At 45.0% G+C, this 24,381-nt stretch overlaps 2 protein-coding genes across 11 annotated transcripts in view; one reads left to right on the forward strand and one right to left on the reverse strand.

The window, feature by feature from the left end:
- Positions 1-808: 808 nt before the first annotated feature.
- On the forward strand, positions 809-8,192 carry LOC307207532 (adrenodoxin-like). 2 transcript variants are annotated; one of them, XM_079961531.1, is made up of 4 exons: positions 809-1,025; positions 2,403-2,527; positions 5,269-5,398; positions 7,496-8,192. In XM_079961531.1, exons 1-4 carry the CDS (start codon positions 850-852, stop codon positions 7,614-7,616), a joined length of 552 nt encoding a protein of 183 aa, XP_079817657.1. In that variant the 5' UTR covers positions 809-849; the 3' UTR covers positions 7,617-8,192. The 2 variants fall into 2 exon arrangements, with proteins under 2 accessions (XP_079817657.1, XP_079817658.1); XM_079961532.1 differs by having other exon boundaries at positions 809-1,024; positions 2,438-2,527.
- A 5,182-nt stretch (positions 8,193-13,374) lies between these two features.
- The window catches only part of LOC307207422 (rho GTPase-activating protein 20-like), a 94,352-nt gene continuing 83,345 nt past the window's right edge, over positions 13,375-24,381 (reverse strand). For all 9 annotated transcript variants that reach the window (XM_079961230.1, XM_079961229.1, XM_079961235.1 and 6 more), the window contains 5 exons: positions 23,963-24,124; positions 22,562-22,671; positions 21,185-21,374; positions 18,921-19,038; positions 13,375-18,002 (listed from right to left, as the gene is read on the reverse strand). In XM_079961230.1, coding sequence (XP_079817356.1) covers positions 16,387-18,002; positions 18,921-19,038; positions 21,185-21,374; positions 22,562-22,671; positions 23,963-24,124 — 2,196 coding nt within the window. In that variant the 3' untranslated portion in view covers positions 13,375-16,386. The remainder of the gene's footprint in view (positions 18,003-18,920; positions 19,039-21,184; positions 21,375-22,561; positions 22,672-23,962; positions 24,125-24,381) is intronic.

A 24,381-nucleotide genomic window follows, 5' to 3' on the forward strand; every position in this document is an offset into this window, starting at 1 on the left:
CCTTCAGTTCAAGGTTTGCCTGTGAGATAAGCCACTTTGGATGGTTGAGGCACAGCATGCAGGATGCTGCTTCTGATTGGGGAGCAGAAGGAGGCCAGGGACGCCTTTTAAAACTTGGCCAGTGAAAGATGTGCAGGCCTTGTGGCTTTCACCATCTGGAGTCCAGGAGAAGGGCTGGCTCCCCCTGCCCTATTTCTAAGGCAGCAGCAAGGGAGAGATTGATACCCTGCATGCACATGTGCCCAAATTTCATTCACAGCTACAACCAGTGATCCAAAATGGGATCAGGGATTTCCCTGGCCTCAAGGCAGACATCCCTCACAGTAACCCCACGTCCCTGAGATTGTAGCAAATAAACAGGTCACCATTTGTCTTGGGGACACAGCAGTTAGGTGAAGGTTTGCAGTGGTGCCCCAAGGAGACCAGGACAGCAGGCAGCTCCTGCCCCTCCTTACATCCTCTGCTTACACCAAACTGCTGTGACCAATGCATATGATGGATCAGCCTTACTATGTAAGAGGGGGAGGGGAACCCCTGGCTCAAAATTAAGCAAAGTGAGCTTTCCTCAACAGGCAGCATTCGTGCTGATGTAGTTTCCAATAAGTCAGGACAAATGAGGGATGCAAGTCTCATCACGGCTGACACAAGCCTATGCATGTGACCCCATTTGCAACCCACGTCTTGTGCAACCACAGTTCCCCACTCCCCCTGTGGGATGGGCTGCGAGAACGGTGTCCCCTCCCTCCCTCCCTCCCTCCCTCCCAGGGAGGCTGTCCCAACCCCTTCCCATCTGCACTTATATCAGCACTGCAGTCCTTGAAAGACTAGGAGACATCAAGATTTGTCAGCATGATGTCTCGGAGCATCTCTGGGCTCCTCCGCCTTGGGCTGTCTCAAGCACACAGGGCCAGAGCCCAGGTTATCTTTGTGACAACTGTTTGTAGTCCGGCACTGGCTGGCCTTCACCTGGGGAGATGCTTCAGTACCAGCCACAGGCTTCAATATGTCCCCACGGGGGGCACAGGGTAAGTCAGGATCTTAACTAAATTCTTTGCTTCCATTGGTCCCATTGGAGGAAGAGGGTGTGGATGCTAATCTCACTGAATTCAACAGGACTTGCTTCTGAGCAGACACATATAGGATTGCACCGTTAAGCCACCTTTCTAGGTCTTTATGACGGAGTGCCTTTGCTCCAGCTGTGAGGAGGTTGTAGCAAGATGCATGAATGACAATTTCTTTGAATACAGCTATGTATGGAGCCTGGGAAAGAACAGATCCTTCCACTGGAACAACCTCACCTCTCTATTGCTCATCTTTTCTTTTCTTTTCTTTTCTTTTCTTTTCTTTTCTTTTCTAAAAAACAAATCAACAAAACTCTCCTGCCTTTCTCCCATATTGGATTCATGGTACCCACACATTCAAATTGAAAAACAGTATTAGATAGATGATAGATAGATAGATAGATGATAGATGATAGATATAGATAGAAGATAGATGGATAGATTCCATATGTTCCACTAAAGAATGATTGATTGTTCTATCACTCTAAAAATCATACCTCTGGAACGGGAATAAGGGTCTCCTAACAACTCTCAGCATCCTTCACAAACTGCAACCCCTAGAAGCCTTTGGGGAAGTCATGACTGCTTGAAATGGCATGGTGCAAATGGTAGTTGAATGCCTCTAATCTTTCTGCACAGATTGCCAGTCTTTAACCCTTCACACTTCTCTACCGTTATCTCAGGCTTTCACACTTGTGATGCAACAGGCCATGTGCAGCCTGTGCGGCAGCCCACCCGTGGTTTGATAAATCTCCCTGCTTGGGACATGCTGAACTGAGAGAGGGAGATGGTCAAGGACCCAGCAGGACAAAACACTCGGCAGCTGCATTTGGCCTGGCAGGTTAAAACTTGCCTGGGCCTGCATCCTCTGTTGCTGCCCCTTAGGCCACAGTCATACCACATTTAAAGCATGATGATACCACTTTAAACACCCATGGCTTCCCTCAAAGAATCCTAGTTTGTTAAGGGTGCTGAGAGTTGTGAGGAGGTCCCTATTCCTCGCCCAGAGCTACAATTCTCAGAGCTCCCTTGGAAGAGGTCTCCAACAAGCCATTTATAGGTGGGGATATTATTATTATTATTATTATTATTATTATTATTATCATTGGTTGCATCAGTATTGGATGTGAAATTGTTTTCATATAGGTAATTGCTTTGCATGTGCTTTTATTGTACTGTGAAATCCCTTTGAGATGCTTCATAGGAAGCAAATGAAAACAAGACTTAATTATCACCGCCACCGTCACCGTTGGGAGCATTTACTGCAACAATGATAATATTGATCTTCTCATGTCTGGAAGCATCCTAACTTTATTGAATGTGCGCTTCCCCCTCCCACAGATCTACTGAGAAAGTGAAGTTAAATTTTATTAACCGGGATGGAGATAAATTCTCAGTCACCGCTAAAGAAGGAGAAAGCTTGCTGGAGGTGGTGATGAATCAAAACATCGACATCGATGGCTTTGGTAAGTGATGTGACCCTTTCTCTTTCTTTAGCCTTAAGTCATTTTCCGCACCTCATGCGCACTCCCATCACCGATTTGCTAAGTGGTAACACATGGCGCTAGTAATGAGCCAGACCCATCCTGACATTTCTTATGAAATGCTATATTCTGACGCATTTCTCCCCAAAGCAGCTTAGATCCAAATTGAGAAAAAGAACAGCCTAACTGTGTTTTAAGGCAGTAACATGTATACAGCTTCAGTTACTGTTTTTATTAATTTATTTCATAAAATGTGTATAGCACTTGGTTGTAAAAAAAACAACACACCACCTTCAAGTCGTTTAGAAAATGGAGAAAGCCATAAAACATAAGTAAAACAGGTAAAGGCAACAATTTAAATCATTAAAAAAAAACATCAGCAATAAACAAAAATCAGATTAGAATACACATCAATGCTCTAGATATATAAGTAGTCTTGTCCAAACAAAAATGTCACACCAAAAAGAGCACAGCAAACGCTTGCCTGATATCAAGTTGCAGGGAGTTCCAAAGTGTATTTGGCAGGAGCTAGATACTAGTCAGGAGAAGCAATCTAGTTGCTGTTGTTATCATCATCAATTTTACTTATTTATACCCTGCCTTTCCCCCTGAACCAGGATTCAAAGCAGCTCACAAAGATTAAAGCAAAGTAATTAACCTATAATATAATCATAAATGATGTAAAAACAAATATATTACAGTGTAGATAGGTAACAACAGCAGAGCACGATTTAAAGGCCATTTCCTTAAAAGCAGTCAGTTGCTAACAGCATGCTGGAATCAAACACTATTTACTCTTCACAGCAGTCTTCTATAAATAAACTCATTCCCCACTTTTCAGGCAAGCAGTCCATGCGTCAGGCTTTCAAAATGAGCCCCACAAATGGACACCTCTCTTCTTACACTTTTCTCTCTTACCTTCCTGCTCTACCCCCACATGGTTTGGGTGGGTGGGAGACTCTTGTATTGTATGGCTCTAGCCAGATGGAACTCTGTTCTGGCCCCTCTCAAGTGTGTACCATTGCCATTCTAAGAGAACAAGGGAGGCGTTCGTGGTGAACGCAGGCACCTCTCTTTCTGGAAGGAAACAGCACTGGTTCAGAGGGTCCAAGTGCCATGCAACGACCGACTTTCTTTTACTTCCTTTTGACTCAGACCTGAAACCCCTAATTGGACACCTCTGTAGCCATCACACATGCACACACACACACACCCCAATACCCACACACCATACCAGTGTGTCCAACTTATCTATTCAGATAAATAAATGAAAATAATTGCACAAGCAAAACCCACAAAGCTACCCCACTAGGTCAAAGATTCCCACTTTCTCTCAAACACTATATGTGCCCAGTGGCGTAGCGTGGGGGGTGCAGGGGGGGCCGTCCGCACCGGCCGCAACATCTGGGGGTTAGGGTTAGGGGTAGGGTTAGGGGGCGCAAATCCACGGGTTAGGGGGCGCAAATTACTTGCCTTGCCCCGGGTGCTGACAACCCACGCTACGCCACTGTATGTGCCAATGCAAGTCTGTGTTATGTGGTCTTCCTTAGAGGCAGCAGGAGCCAGTGGTGGCACAGGGTTCAGGGTGTTGGACCAGGGCCTAGGAAAAGCCAAAGTTCAAGTCCCCACTCAGCCACAAAGCTCACTTGGATAGCTCAGTTGGTTAGAACGTGGTACTGATAATGCCAAGGTTGCAGGTTTGATCCATGCATGGAACAAGTGCATACACCTGCATTGCAGGGGGTTGGACTGGATGATTCCAGCTCTACAATTCTTTGATTCTATGACTTTGGGCCAGTCACTGCCTCTCTGCCTGACCTACCGCACAGGGTTGTTGTGCGGATTAAGTGAGGAAGGGAAAGAACCATGTATGCCACTTTGAGCTCCTGGAGAGAAGGGTGATATATAAATGCAATAACAAATAAATGAAATACAAATCTGTTGCTTTCTCTGCCGGGATGTAAGGAAGAAGAAAATGATGTGTTGTGATAAGGCAGAGCCAGTAGGTGGCAGCAAAAGCAGGTGCAAGTGATGTACAGCCTACAAACGCTTCTTTTTCAGCAACCTCAGGGAGGGAGAGAGGGAGGGGGGCTATCCATCCATGATTTTAGCCAACAAACCTTATGGGATGTAGTAGCAACCCTCAGCAATTGCTCTTCAACTACAGTAATTTAGGTTTGGGGCACTGTTTGTGCACATTGTAATCTCCGACTGGTGACAGATTTCAGGGGTTCCAGCATTTACTCAGGGTTTTGTTTCCTTCGAATCAGGGTCAGCAGAGACTGTGGTATCCTTAGAATATCAGACCCACCAAGTGTCCCTATTTTCCAGGGACCTCCCTGATTTACAGAAGGCATCCTGGTTAATGATTTGATCCCGGAATGTCCCGCTTTTCCTTAGGACGTCCTTATTTTCACAGGAGAAATGTTGGAGGGTATGGAGTTATCCAACCCATGAGCCATCTGAAGGCAGTCTTGTATAGGGAAGTTTTTAAAATGTTTTATTATGCTTTTATATATGTTGGAAGCTGCCCAGAGTGGCTGGGGCAACCCAGAAAGATGTGTGGGTATAAATAGTAAAATTATCGTTATGAATTGGAATGTCCCTATTTCATCAGAGAAATGTTGAAGAGTATGTGATATATGTGTGCAACACTGTAGGTTCTTGCAGCAGATGACTAAGACAAGTATGTAACATTGATGCTGATTCCTTTCCCTCCGAAGGGGCATGTGAGGGGGCCTTGGCTTGCTCCACTTGCCACCTCATCTTTGAGGGCAGCACATTTCAACAACTGGACCCCATCAGTGACGAAGAGATAGATATGCTGGACCTGGCATATGGACTTACCGAGACGTAAGTACCCATACCCTGTTTCTAGACACTGCATATTTGCATGGTGAATTGAACTGCGCAGGATCGAAACTCGAGATGGGGGCAGAATTCTGCATCCTCAGAATCTTAGTTCTAGCCTTTTAAAAAGCAACAAGGAAATCCCCTTTGATTTCCTTTTAGTGCCAGCTGAAATTTTAGAAGTGGTTCCTCTCCGGGGAATATGGCAGTAAGAATACCTTTATAGCTTGTGGAACCACTGGAAGCAAAATTACTTATGAAAAATGAGGAAGGAGAGGCAGAGAAACAGGGGGATGACCTTGGTGTTTCTTCCAACTCTACAGTTCTGTGATTCTATGAAGGTGGTAGTGAGGTTTACTGCCATGTAGGTGCACCAGTGGCATCATTCTGGCGCTCCTGCCAGTGTGTTTGCACAGTGCTGCCCCCTCCCCCATCTCAATCCTCCTACTTAGCAACAGTGATCCAGCTCCCAGGATGCTATTCTGGCAGCTCTGTTCCATCTGGTGACCTGGTTCTGGCACAAGCAACAATCACAGAATTGCTGGAAGGTATCCTGAGGACGCGGGTGGTGCTGTGGGTAAAACCTCAGTGCCTAGGACTAGCCGATCGTATGGTCGGCGGTTCGAATCCCCGTGGCGGGGTGAGCTCCCGTTGTTTGGCTCGCCAGAGCAGCTTCGTCACGCTAGCCACGTGACCCGGAAGTGTCCTCGGACGGCGCCAGCTCACGGCCTCTAGAGCGAGATGAGCACGCAACTCTAGAGTCGGACACAACTGGCCCGTACGGGCAGGGGTACCTTTACCTTTATCCTGAGGATAATCTAATCTAGGGTTGCCATACGTCTAGAATTTCCCGGACATAGCTGAGATTTGGCCCTTGCAGTCGGCGTCTGGGATTTTAAATCGTTGAAATGTCCAGAAAAATCCAGACGTATGGCAACCCATGTCAGAAGTGAAGATTTCTGGCAAATTTACTTTAAAATAGCTCAAAATGTCTTCTTTGGCAGAAAGAAAGAAAGAAAGAAAGAAAGAAAGAAAGAAAGAAAGAAGCAGCTCAACAACTTTGCCCCCCCCCCCATAAAAGCGCAACAATTCTTGAGTCTAGATTTTCAATTTTTGAAATATGGCAACCCTAATCTAATCCAGCCCCTTGCATTGCAGGAATATGCAGCTGTCCCACACAGGGATTGAACCTGCAACTTTGGCATTATCATTTCCATGCTCTAACCAAGTGAGCTAAAGATTAAGTGGTGAGATTAATGATCAGTTGAAGCTTGAGTAAATAAAAAGGTTTGACTGGAACAGCTGAAGAGATTTTTTCTTACCAGTACTTGTTTCCAACTAGAGGAAAAAGCATAGGACTATCAATAACTGTAACTGTAATTTGGTTACGTTGTTCAACAACATTTGAGACAATTTCCACAGCTAAAAGGTAAAAGTAAAGGGACCCCTGACCATTAGGTCCAGTTGTGACCAACTCTGGGGTTGCAGCGCTCCTCGCTTTATTGGCTTTATTGGTCATGTGGCCAGCATGACTAAGCCGCTTCTGGCGAACCAGAGCAGCGCACAGAAACGCCGTTTACCTTCCCACCAGAGTGGTTCTTATTTATCTACGTGCACTGGTATGCTTTTGAACCGCTAGGTTGGCAGGAGCAGGGACCAAGCAACGGGAGCTCACCCCGTCGTGGGGATTTGAACTGCCGACCTTCTGATCGGCAAGTCCTAGGCTCTGTGGTTTAGACCACAGCGCCACCCGCGTCCCATTTCCACAGCTACACATACACAAAAGCTTGCTTTCATTTGCCAAGTGTATTTTTTGTCATTTTCATACTGCAAACTACCCCATGATCCTCGGATGAAGGGCAGCATATAAATTCAATAAATAAAGAATAAATAAAAGCAGCACAGCGTTGTTAAAAGCCCTTTCCTTTAAAATAAGTCAGTTCCCTAAGGCCTTTTGGAATAAAGCAGCCTTCAGCTGTCGGGCAGAAGCAAAGTGGGGAGGAGCTGCTTCCTTAGGAAGTGAGTTCCGAAGCCAGGGAGCCAAGAAAGCACACACAACAAAACCAAGAGATGTCTGGGTCTGTTTTTGTCCTTTATAAGGTCTCGTCTAGGCTGCCAGGTGCGCGTGAAGAATTGGATGGATGGCCTCACGGTCCAGGTCCCCACAGATGTGTCAGACATCAGGACAGAACTGGAAGTGGAGAAGCAAACCAAGCAATAATAGCTGATACAGTACAGTGTTCTCCTGAATGCTCTTCCTGCAATGCAGTCATTTCAGGTTTCATGTTTCTTGAACATTTTGCTGTTGCTTGCTTTTCCTTGTGACTTCTTGAGATGCCTTCTGTATTTAAAACCTGCCATGTGTACTGAAGTTTGATATTTGGCATGACATATGTGGGAACTGCATAGCATGCCCCTGATACTTAAATGATAGTCCTGGGGTCCTTATGTCTCTGAACCTCATTTTGCTGGTCTGTAATACATATGACAGTGAAATGTTTGCAACTTTTTGTTAACAATACTGGTGATTCTTACTGTGAGCAATGCGGGGAACTGCCAAACTTTATCAGCTAAGGTGATGTGCATCCCAGTGTTGTGGTGTACTATGATACGCTTTTGAGCCAGTTCACAGCAGCCTTGGCTCTTTGACTAATCACAGAAACCCTGCGTCTGTTGCAGGAGGGACCAATAAATTGTTTCACTAAAAACCAACGTATTTAAATATAATTTTAAAAGCTGGTGAGCTTTAGAAACCTTTCTGCTGCTTGTATCTATGACTAGTCCTCCTCTTTAATAACTGTTTGTCTCTTCATTGTGTGATTTTCACAGTACAGTTAATATGTTTTAGTTTGTTGTTCAGTGCATTTTCCGTTTATGGTTAGCCACCTTGAGCAGCTTTCTTTTGGGAAGGTGGGATATAAATATTCTTAATAAGTAAACATCAAAATGCGGGTTTGAACGTGAAAATTATTATTTCACTACAAAGACCAACAGCTTTTTATTATTTGCTTGTTTGCTGAGATATTCATATATTATTGATATGCTTTTCTAATAGGATTCTGTATCAACAAAATATAATAAAAAATGACACAATAAAGAAAAATCTCTGAAATACAAAAAAGTCTTTTAAAAAATATTTTAGATATCAAAGAATCAACCAAACAACAACAACATAAAACAATTCTATCCTCTCCTTCCGAGGTTCCTTTTATCCTCTCTTTTCCCTGCATTTTCTAAGTTCACCTCGTCTATCACAACAACTTTTATATACTTTATTTATTTCTTACTCTGCTGGAAGTCTTGCCATCCTGCTTGGTAAATTGTTTGCTTATAACACATTTCCATATATTCCATAAAAAAATATCCAGTCCTCTTTATATATTTAGTCATTTGGTTTCTAATTCTAGTAGTCATCCCTGCTAGCTCTGCATATTCTAACAGTTTAATGTGTCATTCTTCTATCATTAATACTTTATCTGTCTCCCATTTTTGCATTAATAGTACACGGGCAGCCGTTGTTGCACATAGAAACAGATTTCCCTCTTTTTTGGAGACTTCTGTTGTTATTAACCCTAAGAGCAATGCTTTGGATTTTTGGGAAAGGATTTTTAAAATGCTTTTTTTAGTTCAGTATAAATCATTTTCCAATAATTTTTAATTATGCTACACAACCACTACCCAGCATTCTACTCCATTCTACTCCATATTTGCAGAGCTTTTTTTATTTCTTTCCAAACCCGTACATAGTTATCACTAAAGATATTATGATTATTCACCATTAACCATATTTTCCAGGTATTTTACTTTCCCCCCACTCTTTATATAATTTCGTTGGCCCACTCTTATACCCCTTATTTTTTTTTATTCCTTATATTTTGTGTCAATACCTCCAAAATCAAAATAAACAATAACGGGGACAATGGGCACCTTGTCTAGTTCCTTTCATGACTCCACCCCTCAGAAATAATGTTATTTACAATAATATTTGCTCATTGTTCAGTACATATTGCTTCTATAGCCTTTCAAAATGTTTTCCCCAAATCCATTTCCCTCAGAACTCTTTTCATAAATAGCCAAGACACGCTGTCAAATGCTTTCTCCACGTCCAGAAATATCAATGCTGCTTGTTTTTCATTATGCACTTCTAGGTATTCTATTATGCTTATTATATTTTTAACATTAACTTTTATCTGTCTGCTGGGGGAAAAGCCTGCTTGGTCCATATGTATTATATCACTCATAGTTCTTTTAAGTCTATTTGCTGACACTGCTGCGAATAATTTATAATCGCAGTTTAGTAGTAAGATCGGATGAATTTTTGGGGGGATTTGTCATGTCGTCAACTTGTTTTGGTAGCAAAGTAATATAAGCCTCATTCCAAGTCTCTGGAGCTTGTCCTGTTTCTAGCACTTTGGACAGCTATGGACAGCTAACTTGTTCTGGAATTTTTTGTAGTAGTCCACCAAGAGCTATACCCAATTGGGGCTTTACCCAATTTTCCCTGACTTATCACCTGATGTACCCTATTTTTCACTCCATAGGGCGCACCGGACCATAGGGCGCACCTAGCTTTTGGGGGGGGGAATAAAGGGGGGAAAATTATTGTCTTGGCTTCCTCTGTAGCCACACACAACCTCTCCAGCTGGGAGAGGCTGCATGCGGCTTTGGCAGAAGCCAAGAAGCGCTCTGAAGGTTTGCAGATAGCTGCCTGAAGCCCGGGGAGCGCAGCGGGAGTTGGCACTGCACTCCCCGGGCTTCGGGCTGCAGGCAGCTATTCGCAAGCTTTCGGAGCCTGGCAGGAACTCCTGCAACGCTCTGAAGGCTTGCGGATAGCTTCCTGAAGCCTGGAGAGCGAGAGGGGTCAGTGCGCACCAACCCCTCTTGCTCTCCAGGCTTCAGCGAAAGCCTGCATTCGCTCCATCGGACGCACACACATTTCCCCTTCATTTTTGGAGGGGGAAAACTGCGTCCTATAGAGCGAAAGATATGGTAATTCCAATTTCAAATCATTGAAACTGGCCTATTTAGTTGCTCTATACTTTCTCTTGAAGTGTTGCCCAGCTTCCTTTCCTCTATATACCGTAGTTCTCCATTTGTTTGAGATCTTTTCTTTCTCATACAAATCTGTGTAAAACCTTACAAATCCCTGTCTTATTTCTTTTGAGTCATTGATTACTCTTGGTCTACTCTTTTTGTTAAATTGCCAGGCCAGCAACTTTCCCGGTTTATATGCAAATTCAAAGTTATTTTGTTTTATAATCTTAAGACCACCAGCCTTTTATTATTTGTTTGCTTGCTTAATTATACATTTTACTACATTTACATTTTATCTGTCCTAAATCTTCCCACATTCAGCTTTATTGGATGTCCCGAAGTTCTGGTGTTATGAGAGATGGAGAAGAGCAACTCTCTCTCTCTCCACTTTATCCAAGCCATGTACTGTTTTATAAACATATGGCCATCTGTCATGGATGCCTTAGTTGAGATTCCTCCATTGCAGGGGGTTGGACTAGATGATCCTTTGGGGTCCCTTCCAACTCTTTGATTCTGTCATGTCGCCTCTCACTCACCTTTTCTCTAAACTAAAAACCTTTATTCAACATTTCTCTAAACTAAAACGTCGCAAAATTGATTTGTGTAATGGCGTTATGATATTGGTAGCTTTATTTTCAATTCCTTTCTGAATGGAATTTGCCTTTTTCACGACCACAATGCACTGCATCAACATCTTCATCAAGCTTTCTGCAATGACCCCAAATTCTTACTCCGTCACCTTCAGTTTAGTCCCCATGAACATGTATATGAAATTAAGATTTTTCTTCTTTGCATTGAATTCTATTTGCTATTTTACTGTGTATTCATTCAGTTCCTTTTTTAACCAGGGCTTTGGATTTTGACTGTGGCCTTTCGGCATGGGTGGGATATTTTAATGCAGTTTATGCACATTTGCATATGTATGTGCTTGTTTTCTGTTTATTGTTACTTGTCTCAAGTTGCTGTGGCAAAAAAAGAAACTAATACATTTAATAAGTAATAATGCTATCAGTTTGGGAGGACCTCCCCAAACCCTAGAAATTATTGAATAGTAGGATTTTAATTGGGATATGGATAAAAGTACAAGCTGCAGAGCTGTGCCAGACATGGGATACCTGGGCTGGTTTATGCGAACTAGCCTGGCTGGCCCAGAGAAGAACAAATCTGTAAACATGACAAAAAGTGTTGATAGGCCACCTGAGAGTAATCCTTTGGCCTGGGGAGACAGATGTTGCCAAGGTGTGTGTTTGAAGGGACAGGAAAAGACAGTTTTTGAGGAAGAAAACACTTCGGGAAGAAGGAGGAAAAGACCGGGATCCATGTTGGGCAGGTTGGCTGAAGGCTGGCTGAGAGAGATGCCTTGGACTCCAGGGCTGCAATGCTGTGGAAGACAAGGGAACAAGCCCCTCTTGAGATGACAAAGCAGTAAGATCTAGACCCCCTCCAAGCAGCCTGAAGGTGTAAATAGGTGACTAAACCATATTTTTTAAAGCTATGACAGTCTCCATCATGTCCCAAGTCTCCTCAAGAACCACAGACCCTGGCTGAGTGCCCAGAACCCCATGGGCTCTTTCTACCGTTCAGCAGAGGGGGGGTGACACCCAACTTTTGTAATCTTGATTTTTAAACCCCTTTTTTTTGGTGGGGGAGGGCACAGGGCACCACTGACCTCAGCATCTAAACAATGCGGGAATGGAACAATGCGACAAGCACAGGATTCTTGCAAAGCCCCATGAGGACTTTGAAAACCCTGAATATGAGTGGTGTATTAAGCATCTGGAGCAAATCTAGTTTCCGCCTCCTGGACATGATCCCTCCACTTTTAGTAAACATGTGAGAATACGGCTCCCTAAATTATTTGTTGTTCTTTAATAATATGACAACAGTTTGATGGTTCATGTGCAGCTGGGAGGGGCAGGGGACATTCAGACCCTGCCAAAACTCCTTGTTTGGGCTGAAGTCAGGATGACTTTTGAGCCAGTTTGATATCTTTCTAGATTCTTGGAATACATATTTAAAAATTTCCTTCCAAAGAAAACTTAACTTTTCATTCTGTTTACTCCTATCTTGAAAATGGGGATTTGGAACATTTAGATAAGGAGATTCTTTCCCACTGTCAAGAATCTTCACTGCCCTCTTCGATACTGTGAATTGCTTCTGAAACATTTTAATGGTCCAAGAGCCTGTTAAATATTAAGAACCCAGGAAAAATATATATGATATCCCACATGTAATCAGGAAACCAAAGGTGTGGGGGGGTGCACTTGTTTGAACAGTGCAAAACACCCTAAGAACAGCTATATGTGGAATCATATAATTGTAGAGGTGGAAGGGACCCCAAAGGGCCAAGTTTGTAGGTGAATGTTAGCAATCAAGCATACAAAAGAGGTTTTGCATGGGGGGTATTGCAGTGGTGATTGGTGAACTATAAAAGGGAGTCAGGCAATGTTCCAGCCAAAGAGAGCCACTCTAAAGTCTTGATTTCAATGGGAAAGAGTTAAGCATGAGCTGATCTGTCCATGAAATCAGCAAGTGTTAATATGGTCTGGATTGTTGGGTTGCCTGCACCCAGACCACCCTGCCCACACACTTGAGATCTGCATCGAAGGTCCTCTTGGTGTGCCCACCCCCTAGGACAGTGCGGTGAATGGCCTTTTCCCCATAGCTTTGGAATGCCATCCCTGTAGACCAGTGGTTCCAAAGTGGGGGGTGCCACCCCGTGCAGGACGGTGGGATTTGCTATGGGGGACACTAAAAGGCAAGGGGGTAGCATAGGTCGTTGCTAGCCCTGCACCTCTTTAGACCTCCAGTCCTCCTAACTGCAAAACCATGAAGTGAGTAGGATTCTTTCTACCGCAACAATTCCTCTGTGGTCTCTAACAAATAAAATGTGTGTTAAAAGCCAGCAACCTTTTACTAAGCAGTGGACAAAAACGAGTAGGCAGTTTTGACAAATAAAGCTGTGCTTCTTTTATTAAATATTTTACAACCATAGCTTAGAAATCTAGAAGGAAACAATCTCTTTATCAGCTTTTATGTGCAAGAGAAATTGACAACAAAGAGCTTAAACTTGTACTCACAGAACAAACAAGCACATCGGGACACGACACGAACAACAGCAACATTTATTTTTTTTTAATGATCGTGTATCAGCAGGAAAAATCTATTTCTTCCAGTTTAAACATAAGGACAGTGATTTCCACTGACTAAGGGAAGAGAGATCTTCTGCTTACTTTTAGCTTCAATGAAAAATGCTCAAGAGCAGACCACAGACACAATTAAAGCTTCTTAAACCGGCAGTTAAAGCGAATAAACACTTTGTTTAAAATAGTGGCCCAGCTTTCTTTTCTATATGTCCCATTCGGGAAACCTTCTATAATGTTTGAACGAAACCTTGCTTCAAAACCTCTCTATCACACAACTCCTTCTGTGCCCTTAGCAAGGATGGCTCTCTTCTTTCACCGAAAGATGTGGTTCAGCTAGCAGGTGATGTATTCCTTGGAGGCCAGATCTGCTGTCCCTGTGGATGAGCCAGCACTGGCAGCCAGCATCCTTAAGCCTACAGCATTTTCCAGTGCACACAGGATCACATGATTTCACTTGGGGGTAGCCATCCATGCACTTCCCTTGGCAATGCTTGGGCTCAGACTATTCTTTTGTTTTTCCCTCCTGAAATCAGTGCAGGCTCTTCTTTGCACCACGGTCAGCGCTACCCACAGCACAGTATGCCTAGTTTTAAAAAAACGCCCTAAGGTATTGCCAGGCCTATTTGCCACCTGTTAAAATTTCATTTCAGATTGCCCTACCTCTGCTGCTTCTGCCCATTTTACTCTACATACAAATTTCCTTCTTTGCTGGACTATGGGTTCTGGGCTATGTGTAAATACCACCAAATCAGTTTTGATCTATATAGCCTTCTATGGCTCAGAAGGACCCCAATACTTTAAAGAACACCTTCCTCCCACACATGCCTGCCAAGATCCTGAGGTCAGCATAAGAGCCCCTCCTCTGTGTACCCCATCAGCAGCTGTCCAGAGAGCAGCTGTCCAGAAAACAGGCCTTTTCAGTAGGCCTATCAATGGAAATCTCTCCCCAGGGAGACACACCTGGCACTGACATCAGGGGTGTAGCAAAGGGGGTGCGGTCCGCCCCGGGTGTCCCCACTGAGGGGGGTGACAAAATGGTGGGCGGCACTCACTGCAGGGCCTGCAGAGCGCCCAAGCCACACGTCTCTCCTGGGAGTGACGCCGTGGCTTGAGCACCTGCAGCCTCCGTGCTGCCCCAAACAGTCTGCCTGCTACTTCCTCCTCAGCTGTAGGGTGGCTGAGTGGGAGGAGGCAGACTCCTTGGAGGCCCTGTGGTGTCCCTGTGGCCAGCTGGCTCCCTCCCTGTGGATGACTGGCTCCACCCCTGGGCGCAGCGCACACATGTCGCCCCAGGAGCATGATCGGCTTGCTCCACCGCTGACTGACATTGATATTTTTTGCCTCCAGGCAAAGATGTTCATTTCCCCCCAGTTATCTGGGAGGCACCCCCTTCTTTGGGGGCTTTTTTCTTGTGGTCATACCTATGTTGGAGGGAGAGGGAGAGGAATTGTTTTCATGGTCTGATTACCTTGTGTTGTGTATCTGTTTTAAACTATTAGTACTGCATATTATTTTTGTTGCTGTTAGTTGTAAGACATTCTAAGACCTTTGTGCAAAATGACAAGTAAGTTCAAATAAATAATCATAACAACGACCAGTAACTTTGATGCATCAAAACTCAGCTGGGGAGGGAGGGACCTTGAGACAGGACCTCATGAAGTAGCCAGAGTTGTAGAAAGTTGTAAATGACCCCAGCCTCCCTTATAAAGAAATCCGCAGAAGAAATTTTCAAGTTGGCAGTGCTGACAAGGGGAGATTTGGAGGTTACCGTATTTTTCTGTGTATAAGACTAGGTTTCCCCCCTTAAAAATAATGTCAAAAATTAGGGGGCGTCTTATACACAGATACATCTCCCCCCAATTTTCTTAAATCTAAGTCCTCCAAAATAGGGGGCATCTTATACATGGGGGTGTCTTACAGACAGAAAAATACGGTAAGTGAAAACCCTGTGGACGAAAGGAGGGCCATTCTGAGTCATTTGTCCATTCTTTCAAAAGAACATTGCAAGAAAGAAATAATGTTCACATGAAGCACATGAGTCAAGGCAAGATGAAATGGGGATGGCATAAGTATGATCAACAAGCCACACGAAGCCTGCCAAGCCTGGGATACCTTGAGAGCTTCAGTAGGTCTTCCCTAAGAAGAAAGCAGCCAACAGATCAAACCAAACTTAGCAGACCAGTAGCTTTCTTGCTTTGTCCCATACTTGGCCACATCACATAACTATTTCCACACGTCCTTGGGCGTCATGCCCAAGTTAAACACACAAACAATGAGAATTCAGAAATGGGGGGGGGGGGGGATGAAATGAAATGTTTTTCTTTCGAGTTTCACCTAACAAGGTGATGAAAAGCAAAACAAAAAACACCCCGGATTTCTTTTTGTTGTAATTTTTTCCCAATGTGATTGAAAGGGTCTCCTCAGCGTCCTTGTAGGCTTGCCATGACGTTTGCATGGAGCTGAAACAACAACAACAAAAATCCTTTTGAGTGGCTCTGCTCCTGCCTGCTCACCTCTCTGTGCAAACTGGCATCTTCAGCAGAAAGCAGCAGGATGAAGTTTTCTATGTGTGGAGTACGGCTTCATGTTAGCAGACATCTGTTCCAGTCTTTTCTTCTGGGCAGGGAAAACACACACACACAGAGGCCAAGGGAAAAGCTACAAATGACCACACTAACAGCCACTTGACACCAGCCCATGAAAACGAATATCTTCACATCTCAGCTAAGCATTTTAGAGGCACTTTCACAGGACTATCCTCCCTATGCGGAAAGAAAGCACAAAAATGCGCAAGGTGCAGGTGCTCTGCTCCTAGACAATGGTTTCTTCTGGAAACATTCGACCGCTGTGCTTCTTGGGCGGGGCGCTGGGGCGGGGCTGGCTTCTAAGCCACTCTGCCCTGTTCCGCAGAAGCTCACTCTCCACCGATTCTGCTCTCATCATGCAGTATTCCTTAGAGCTTTCCTGGTTGAAGTACTCCCGGACGGTGTTGCGGATGGAGGTCGGGAGAAAGACGCGGAGGTTGTGGCCGAATGTGCTCCGCTGGACTCTGGTGTGCCACCCTTCCTGCTCAGCTGGGTCTCCTGGGACTTCCACGAGGGGAACACTTTCAGAGATCTCCACCTGGGGTGACTGGCTCACTGATTCATGGTGGTATCTCCTTGAGGCAGACTGGAGGACCAAAGGAGTGTTTTGCCCGTAGAACACTGTCTGCGGAATATGAATTTTCATGCTCTGCAGATTCTTGGCTGTCTCCTCCTTGTTTTGCCCTACAGGAGATGCTGTTGGATAGCTCGTTTTAGGTGCCATGAATACGGTTATCTTGGTGCGCTTCAGGCTTTCTTGGCCGCGATGCGAAGCTTTGGGACGACTGATCTCAATGTGCTTCACAGATTTCTCCCTTTGCACTTGCGGTGCTGGCAGAGAAGGGCTCTCGGTGTTAGGGAAATGACCTCTGAAGTCTGGCTTCACAGGAGTGCGTCTGAACATCTCAGCAGCTCCTGCCTCTTTCCTCTCTTCGTCCCAGTTGTCCTCATGAAACGGGCTACCTATGGGTATGAAGATCCTTGATGACACTCTGCTGCTGCAGCTTGGCTCTTGGTCATCCACCTGTCTCCCGCAGCAAGCGCCCACATTGCAAGGGCCCAGAGGCAATGGGGAGGTCAAGGGCTTGTGCCACTCCTTCAAGGATCTCTCTGCCATCTTAGGGGACAAGCTGTGGTGCTCGGTAGACGTCTCAAATATGAACGACGGGGTGGAGGATTCAGTGGGGCTGAAGGTAGATGACTCGGAGCAGTACGAGAAAGCGCTCTCCAAGGAGCTCAGCGAGGAGGCAGATGTGGTGGTTGATGAAAGGCTGGAGAAGCTAGACGTGTTAGACAGGCACGACTTCAGAGGGTCAAGCTTCTTGGGCATGCTGGTGCTTGGGTAGGCCCCCCAGAAACTCTGCTTTCCTTTGCTCGGACCAGGGTTCAGCCCTTCACCTATGAGCTTCTGGCTCTCCATCTGCAGTTGCTGGAGCCTGCGGACGTAATCACTGTGGCTGTGCATGATGGTGGCATCACAACTGGATTGCCGGGCCACTGGCTCGTGGTCCTCAACAGAAAGCTGAGAGCTCAGGCAAACGCTGGGCTCCGAAGAGCACCGATTCCTTGAAGGCCCCAGTGAGCAGACTGGGCAGTGTGAGCAAAAGGATCCCTGCTCTCTCAGGAAGTCGCAGCTGTTGGAACTGGCGTGCCCAGCTTTGCTCTGATAGCAGGCAGTGATCTCGCTAAACAAATCCCAGTCCTCTTGATCCTCATTGAGCATCAGTCCATCAAATGGGCTGAAGAGGCCCTCACCGCCTGCTTCCTGCACATAATGCTGATTGGCCCTTCCTTGGTAGGAGGGAGCACTTTCCATCTCATCTGAGGAATCATTGAGCTGGCCTGTGGGGATAAGAGGAAGCCACATCAAGATAAATGTGCATCTGCTGTGCTCCTCAGGAATGCAAAGTGTGTGAGTGTGTGGTTTTTATTTCCAGCGCCAACACACAAGTGTCAAAATGCCAGCCCTATTTTAACCCCATTTAATTTGGCTTTTAACCCCATTTTAATTTGGATTTGAGGAAAATTCAGTAAAGAAAACCTGTTGCCAACAACCCATTTATAATATCTCAGCTGTTCACAGTATTAAGAGCCCATCTGGGAGCACCTAATAACACGAAAAACAGCCCTGTTGGATCAGGCCAAATGACCCATCCAGTCCAGCATCCTGTTCTTACAGCGGCCAGCAGATGGGAAACCCACAAGCAGAAGAGCCCTCTCTCCACACCTTGTGGTTTCCAGCAACTGGTGTTCAGAAGCATTTACTGCCTCCGGCTGTGGCAGCAGAGCATAGCCATCATGGCAGGTTGCCATCGATAACCTTGTCCTCCATGAATCCCCCCTTCCTTAGGTCCACTGAAATCAATGGGACAAGTTAGGTTTTTTGGGGAGGTGGGGATTAATGGGGAAATCAGCTCTGCCACAGCTTGGTGCCCTTCTCCTTCTCTCTCTTTTCTCCACCAATCTAGATGGTTTTTAAAAAGGATTTGACAAAGTCGTGGAGGAGAGAGCCATCAATGGCTACTAGCCACAATAGCTATATTCTGCCTCTACAGTGCCTCAGGTCCTGCTTGCTGGTTTCCCACAGGCACCTGGTTGGCCACTGTGAGAACAGGTTGCTGGAGTCAGGTGATTCTTTCTACTTTGAAATCCCCGGCCCCTTTCTGGTCTCTATTCCATTCTGGGATGTAATCCATCATTAGCATCCTGAGAAGGCGGGGATATTAAATGAACAGATATGTATGTCAGCCATGGTCTTACCTAGGAAGGCACCTGCACTCTTGGACTTCTCTTTCTCTGACTGTTGGAACAGTGTAGCAATGTCCCCTCCAAAAATTTCAGCTGAATTTTCAATCAGGAACTGCACCAGCCTGGCCACCTGTATGAAAGGGAGCAGTTGCCAAGGTAATATCTATTACTCTATGATTCTATTAAGTGGAGGATACCAGCTCTGGATGCTGTTCATGTGGCTAATTCCAACAACATGGTACTTGTCTGTTAGTTATTATGTATAATTATTCCAGTCTCTATTCTACTGTGCGATTAAGAGCTGAAGCACACAATCAGCAAACAAACCCATTTTGTCTCTGTGCAGGGGAAATTTGCATTAGATGTTAACAGAGGAGCAGCAGGGCTGGCCCGAGACATTTTGGTGTCTAAGGGCTTGTCCACATTTTCGCTTGTCCTGTGCCTAGAAAACACAGCCCCCAGTGGTTTTTCGTTTGTCCTGCCACTTCCCCTTGGAAAACCCACTGCTTACTGCCAAGTCAGAACAATCATCAATCTGCAGAAATGCTTTTTGACGTTTGTTCTGATTCAGCGGTAAGGAGCAGGTTTTCCTGGGGGAAAGTGGCAGGACAAGTGGAAGTGTGGATGAGGCAGGAGACAAAGGACAAGACTGCTTTGCTTGGTGGAACTGGCACTGTTACAGGTGCCACGTAATACCCACTCTGCATTGGTAAGAACTCAAATCTTTTAGTGTGGCAGCACCCGCACTTTGGAACTCCCTGCCTATTGGCATCAGGCAGGTGCCTTTATTGTTCTGTTTTTAGCACCTGCTAAAATCTTTCTTGTTTAGACAAGCTTAGACATTTAGAAAGCGGGTGTGAGTTTTAATTTGCTTTTGGTCTATTGTAATTTTAACTTCCTGAAAGTTTTAAATTGTTGATGCCACTTTTTCTTATTGATAATTTTATTGATTTATCTTTTCTTTGTAACCCGTTCGGAGGTTTTCGTTTTTTTAAATAATCAAGTGCTGTATAAATTATATGAATAAGATATACGAATGAGACCAGCAGTGAATCTTATACATCAACACTGGGACCGGGACATTGTGCCCGAGGGCATGAGACTTGCTTAGGGCATGCAGCAGGACAAGATCTGTGCTATATCCAGCTCTGCCCTTTGACACTCACCCAAACCCACTTAGTTTTATTTATTTCATCAAATTTATATACTGCTTGATCGTCAAAAACCTCAAAGCGGTTTACTGAAAGAATAAACAGTAAAATTATTAGTAAAACAATTAAAAGATTCAGAAAATCCAGACCAGCAATCAACTAAAAACACATCAGCATTCTAAATATTTGGGTAAAGGTAAAGGTACCCCTGACCATTAGGTCCAGTCACAGGCGACTCTGGGGTTGTGTGCTCATCTTGCTCTATAGGCCAAGGGAGCCGGCGTTTGTCCGCAGACAGCTTCCAGGTCATGTGGCCAGCATGACTAAGCCGCTTCTGGCGAACCAGAACAGCACACAGAAACGCTGTTTACCTTCCTGCTGGAACCTTACCTTCCGATTGGCAAGCCCTAGGCTCTGTGGTTTAGACCACAGCGCCCCCCGCATCCCAAATATCTGGGTAGGGTTGCCTAAATGAAAATGTTTTTAGCAGGCACCAAAAAGAGTGCAGTGAAGGTGCCTGATTGATGTCAATAGGCAGGGAGTTCTGAAGTGCAGGTGCTACCACATTAAAAGATTGAGTTCTTACAAATGTGGAACAAGTATTATGTAGCACCTGTAACAGAGCAGGTTCCGCAGATTGAAGTGGTCAAAGTGGGCATGTATGGGGTGATCTCACAGGTAAACTGATCCTAAGCACCTTTATATACAGTAACACCTTGAACTTGGCCCTGCAGCAAATCAACAATCAGTGTGCATCTCTGAGCAGAGATGTTATATGCTGACAAGATATCACTCCTGTCAGCAATTGTGCTACAGCATTCTGCAGAGGGAAGTCCCACATAGAGTGCATTGCAGTAATCCAGTTTTGAAGTAACCAGTGCATGAGCTACTGTAGTCAGTACTGTCATACCATATCACAAATATCCTCTGGACATGATGACCAAAGCAATTTGGGCCAGGGTTAGCATCATGCAACTGCTAGCTCTGTGTTCCAGCTCTGAGAAAAGGGACTACAAACTTAACAAGGATTTGGGAAGTCTAATGAGAGTTCAGAGTGTCTGAGCCAAAGGGAAAAGCCAACGAAAGGGATGTGGGTAAAAACCCAGAAGCAGAGAAGGCTGTTACCTTCTTTGTGGATTTGCTTTCCTCCTCAGGACCTGTTGGGCTGGGAAGCCACAGCATGTTGGGGGCGATGCAGAGGGCCAAGTTGTAGGCGTTCATTTGATTCTCTGTCGAATTTTGCGCAATGTGATGTAAAACTCCAAATAGGTGTCTGAGCAAAATGAGGTTTGCTTCTGGGAGCTGATTCACTAAGCTGCAAAAAAAAGAAGAGAAACGAGAATGAAGAACATCAGCTCAGACCACAGGCAAAAAGGGCGAATCGGCTCCCTGGAGGGTCCACATCTGATGGGATTTTCGTGGCACAGTAACTACTACTCTGCACAGCCAAAGCATACCCTAAATGTACTTGTGCCTCAAGTTTTCACATCAACTGAGAAAGGAAAAGCAAGCATTCAACATTTGCAGGAAATTCTGCTACTTTAATTTTGAATGCAACATTAGAATTCTTAACAAGGATTATTATTTTTTAATCCTTTGGACATGCTGCTTGGGTTTGATTTTGGCAACTGCATGTCGGACTAAAGTTTTATCATTTCCCCTGAGAAAGTATAAGTATCCAGTCCCGGGCAGCTGGCAGCACAACTGAGAAGCAGGGTTCCTGCAAATGATACCTTATCTCAGCTGAATCCATAGCAGGACTTGAGCCTTGAATGCTTCTGCATTTCTAATTCTACCCCAAATTATGAGCCTGTTATTATGCTCATGTATAAAGCCCATGGAAAGCCATCAACTGCTGAATGAAGAGCAGCTGGCATAAATCGGAAGAGTGGCTTCCAACCTGTGTTCCAGGAAATATTGGAAGCTTGCTTGTTGATAGATCACATTTCCAAATCTGCCTTTCCTCGACTGCACTCAAGAGTGGTAGGCAAGGCTCTTCCCTTGCAATTCTATCCTCACAACCGCTCTGTGAGTTTAGGAACACAGGAAGGCGCCATGTGCTCAGTATTGCCTACACTGGCTGGCAGTGGCCCTCCAGGGATTCAGACAGAGGTTTTCCCATTGTCTCCTTCTCTCCCTCCCCGATCTTCTTAAGTGGAGAAACCACGGATTGAATCTTGGATCTTCTGCTGGCAAACCTTGTGGTCTCTTGCTGAGCCCTTCCCTTAAAGTCAGGCTAAGTGAAATTAGCCAGGGTCCACATACGTTTCCCCCCACACCCACCCACCCACTAATGGATCAAGTAATTTTCCATCCCCTTGCCATTTTGAGGAGGGGGCATGCTTGAAATTCTCCTTAAAATAAGAGCATCTTACTAGAATGTAGCGTATGGCACTATTTTTTCTAAAGGATCCCACATGACAGTTGGAATGGGAGACTGAGTAGTAGTAGATATTCACTACCCAGGGTTATCAAAGCAGACAGACTGCCCCAATAGCAAACCTTTTGAGTGCTTCAATCTTATGTGCTCGGCTTTCCTTATCCAGGGCTTCCATCCACAGCCCGTGCATGTCTGAGGATAGAACACTGTCAGGTATATTGCGTAGGAAATCCTATATTAAATACAGACATGCAGAGTGATTTGGTTAGTCATGCAGAGAGCAACTGAGTCAATTTTGAGATTTATTCTACAATGAAGCACAAAAGCCCTGATTTTGTGAGTGTGTGTCAAAAACCACACAGTTTAAGGTAGGGGTGGGAAAAGTCTATTTATCCCTCACCGTATGGCCCAAATCTGATAGGCTAGGGCTTCCCAAACTTGGGTCTCCAGATGTTTTTTTAACCACAACTCCCATCATTATTAGCTAGGACAGGCATGGCCAAACTTGGCCCTCCAGATGTTTTGGACTACAATTCCCATCATCCCTGACCACTGGTCCTGTTAGCTAGGGATGACGGGAGTTGTAGTCCCAAAACAGCTGGAGGGCCAAGTTTGGCCATGCCACAGCTAGGAGGACCAGTGGTCTGGGACGATGAGAATTGTAGTCCAAAACAGCTGGAGACTCAAGTTTGGGAAACCCTGTGATAGGCAGATGTGGACACCCACCAGTCAACCACCTAGCATCACAATGACACCAGGTGACCTGCTGGAATGTTTTGCAATAGGCTTCAAAGCCCTGACAAGTATTTGCTCATTCAGTCCCCGCAGGTGCTGCCAACCAGCTGACTGGCAGTGTCTGGAATCCTCTTTTGGCATGAGCACAAAATGGACCCTGTGCACTTCAGTCTGATGGCATTGTGTGCAGTGCTGTGCAGATAGAAGCTTATTGCCCAAGGCTGCTCTACCACACTTGGTTCATTTTCCAGGGCTTCTCAGAATCCACCTGTAAAAAGGCCAGAACACCACAACACTAGAAACCTCACTGTTTGCAAGAAAACCTATTGGGCAAAATTAACATCATCAGTATCTTCATCAAGCACAGTTTGCACTATCATGGGAGCAAGGAGGGTAAAATTTTTTACTAATCGCCATGAAGAATGGCATGTTGAATGCCTCTAATCTTTCTGCACAGATTGCCAGTCTTTAACCCTTCACACTTCTCTACTGTTATCTAAATTAGTTGACATGCCTGGATGTTAGTATGGGATGACTCAAAACTGCTGTTGCCCATAGGCTGAGAGGGTTATATGACACCACTTGCCATCATTTCTGAATTAAAGGCCCTCCCTTTAGTTGAAATTCCTGAATTGCAGGGGGCTGGACTTGATGGCCATTGGGGTCCTTTCCAACTATTGATTCTATGATACCCCCACAATACACCTTAAGCCACTGCAGCAGTTCCTTGTTAGTCAGCACAGCAAAACTTAAGGTCTTTAAAGTACTACCAATATGGTCCAACTTACTGTAATAACTCCAGCTGCCACAAAGACAGATTCACCATCCACCTGGACATCATCACCAGAGTTGAGTTTTTCTTTCAGTTCCTTGCAAGTCTTGGCATTAGCCGAGCGCCTGAAGATGCCCCTTGTGGTGGGGCCCTCATGGTACAGGAGTTGCAGGATATCCTGGGGTTGTGTGGAAGTGAACAATGTCAGTTATATGATCACTAAGGGTGATTATTATAATTTGCATTTTAGACAATCAGGTTAAGCTCTCATTCATGACAGAGGGAATATCTGTGTTGTTGCTGTTAATTACCCACCCTTCACCAGCAGGTCCCAGGGCAGGTTGCAATTTAAAATTCAGTACAGTGGAACCTCGGTTTTCGAATGTAATCCATTCCAGAAGACCGTTCAACCTCTGAAACGTTCGAAAACCGAGG

The sequence above is a fragment of the Podarcis cretensis genome (assembly GCF_951804945.1).
Source record: "Podarcis cretensis genome assembly, chromosome: Z".
In the NCBI taxonomy this organism is placed as follows: Eukaryota; Metazoa; Chordata; class Lepidosauria; order Squamata; family Lacertidae; genus Podarcis; species Podarcis cretensis.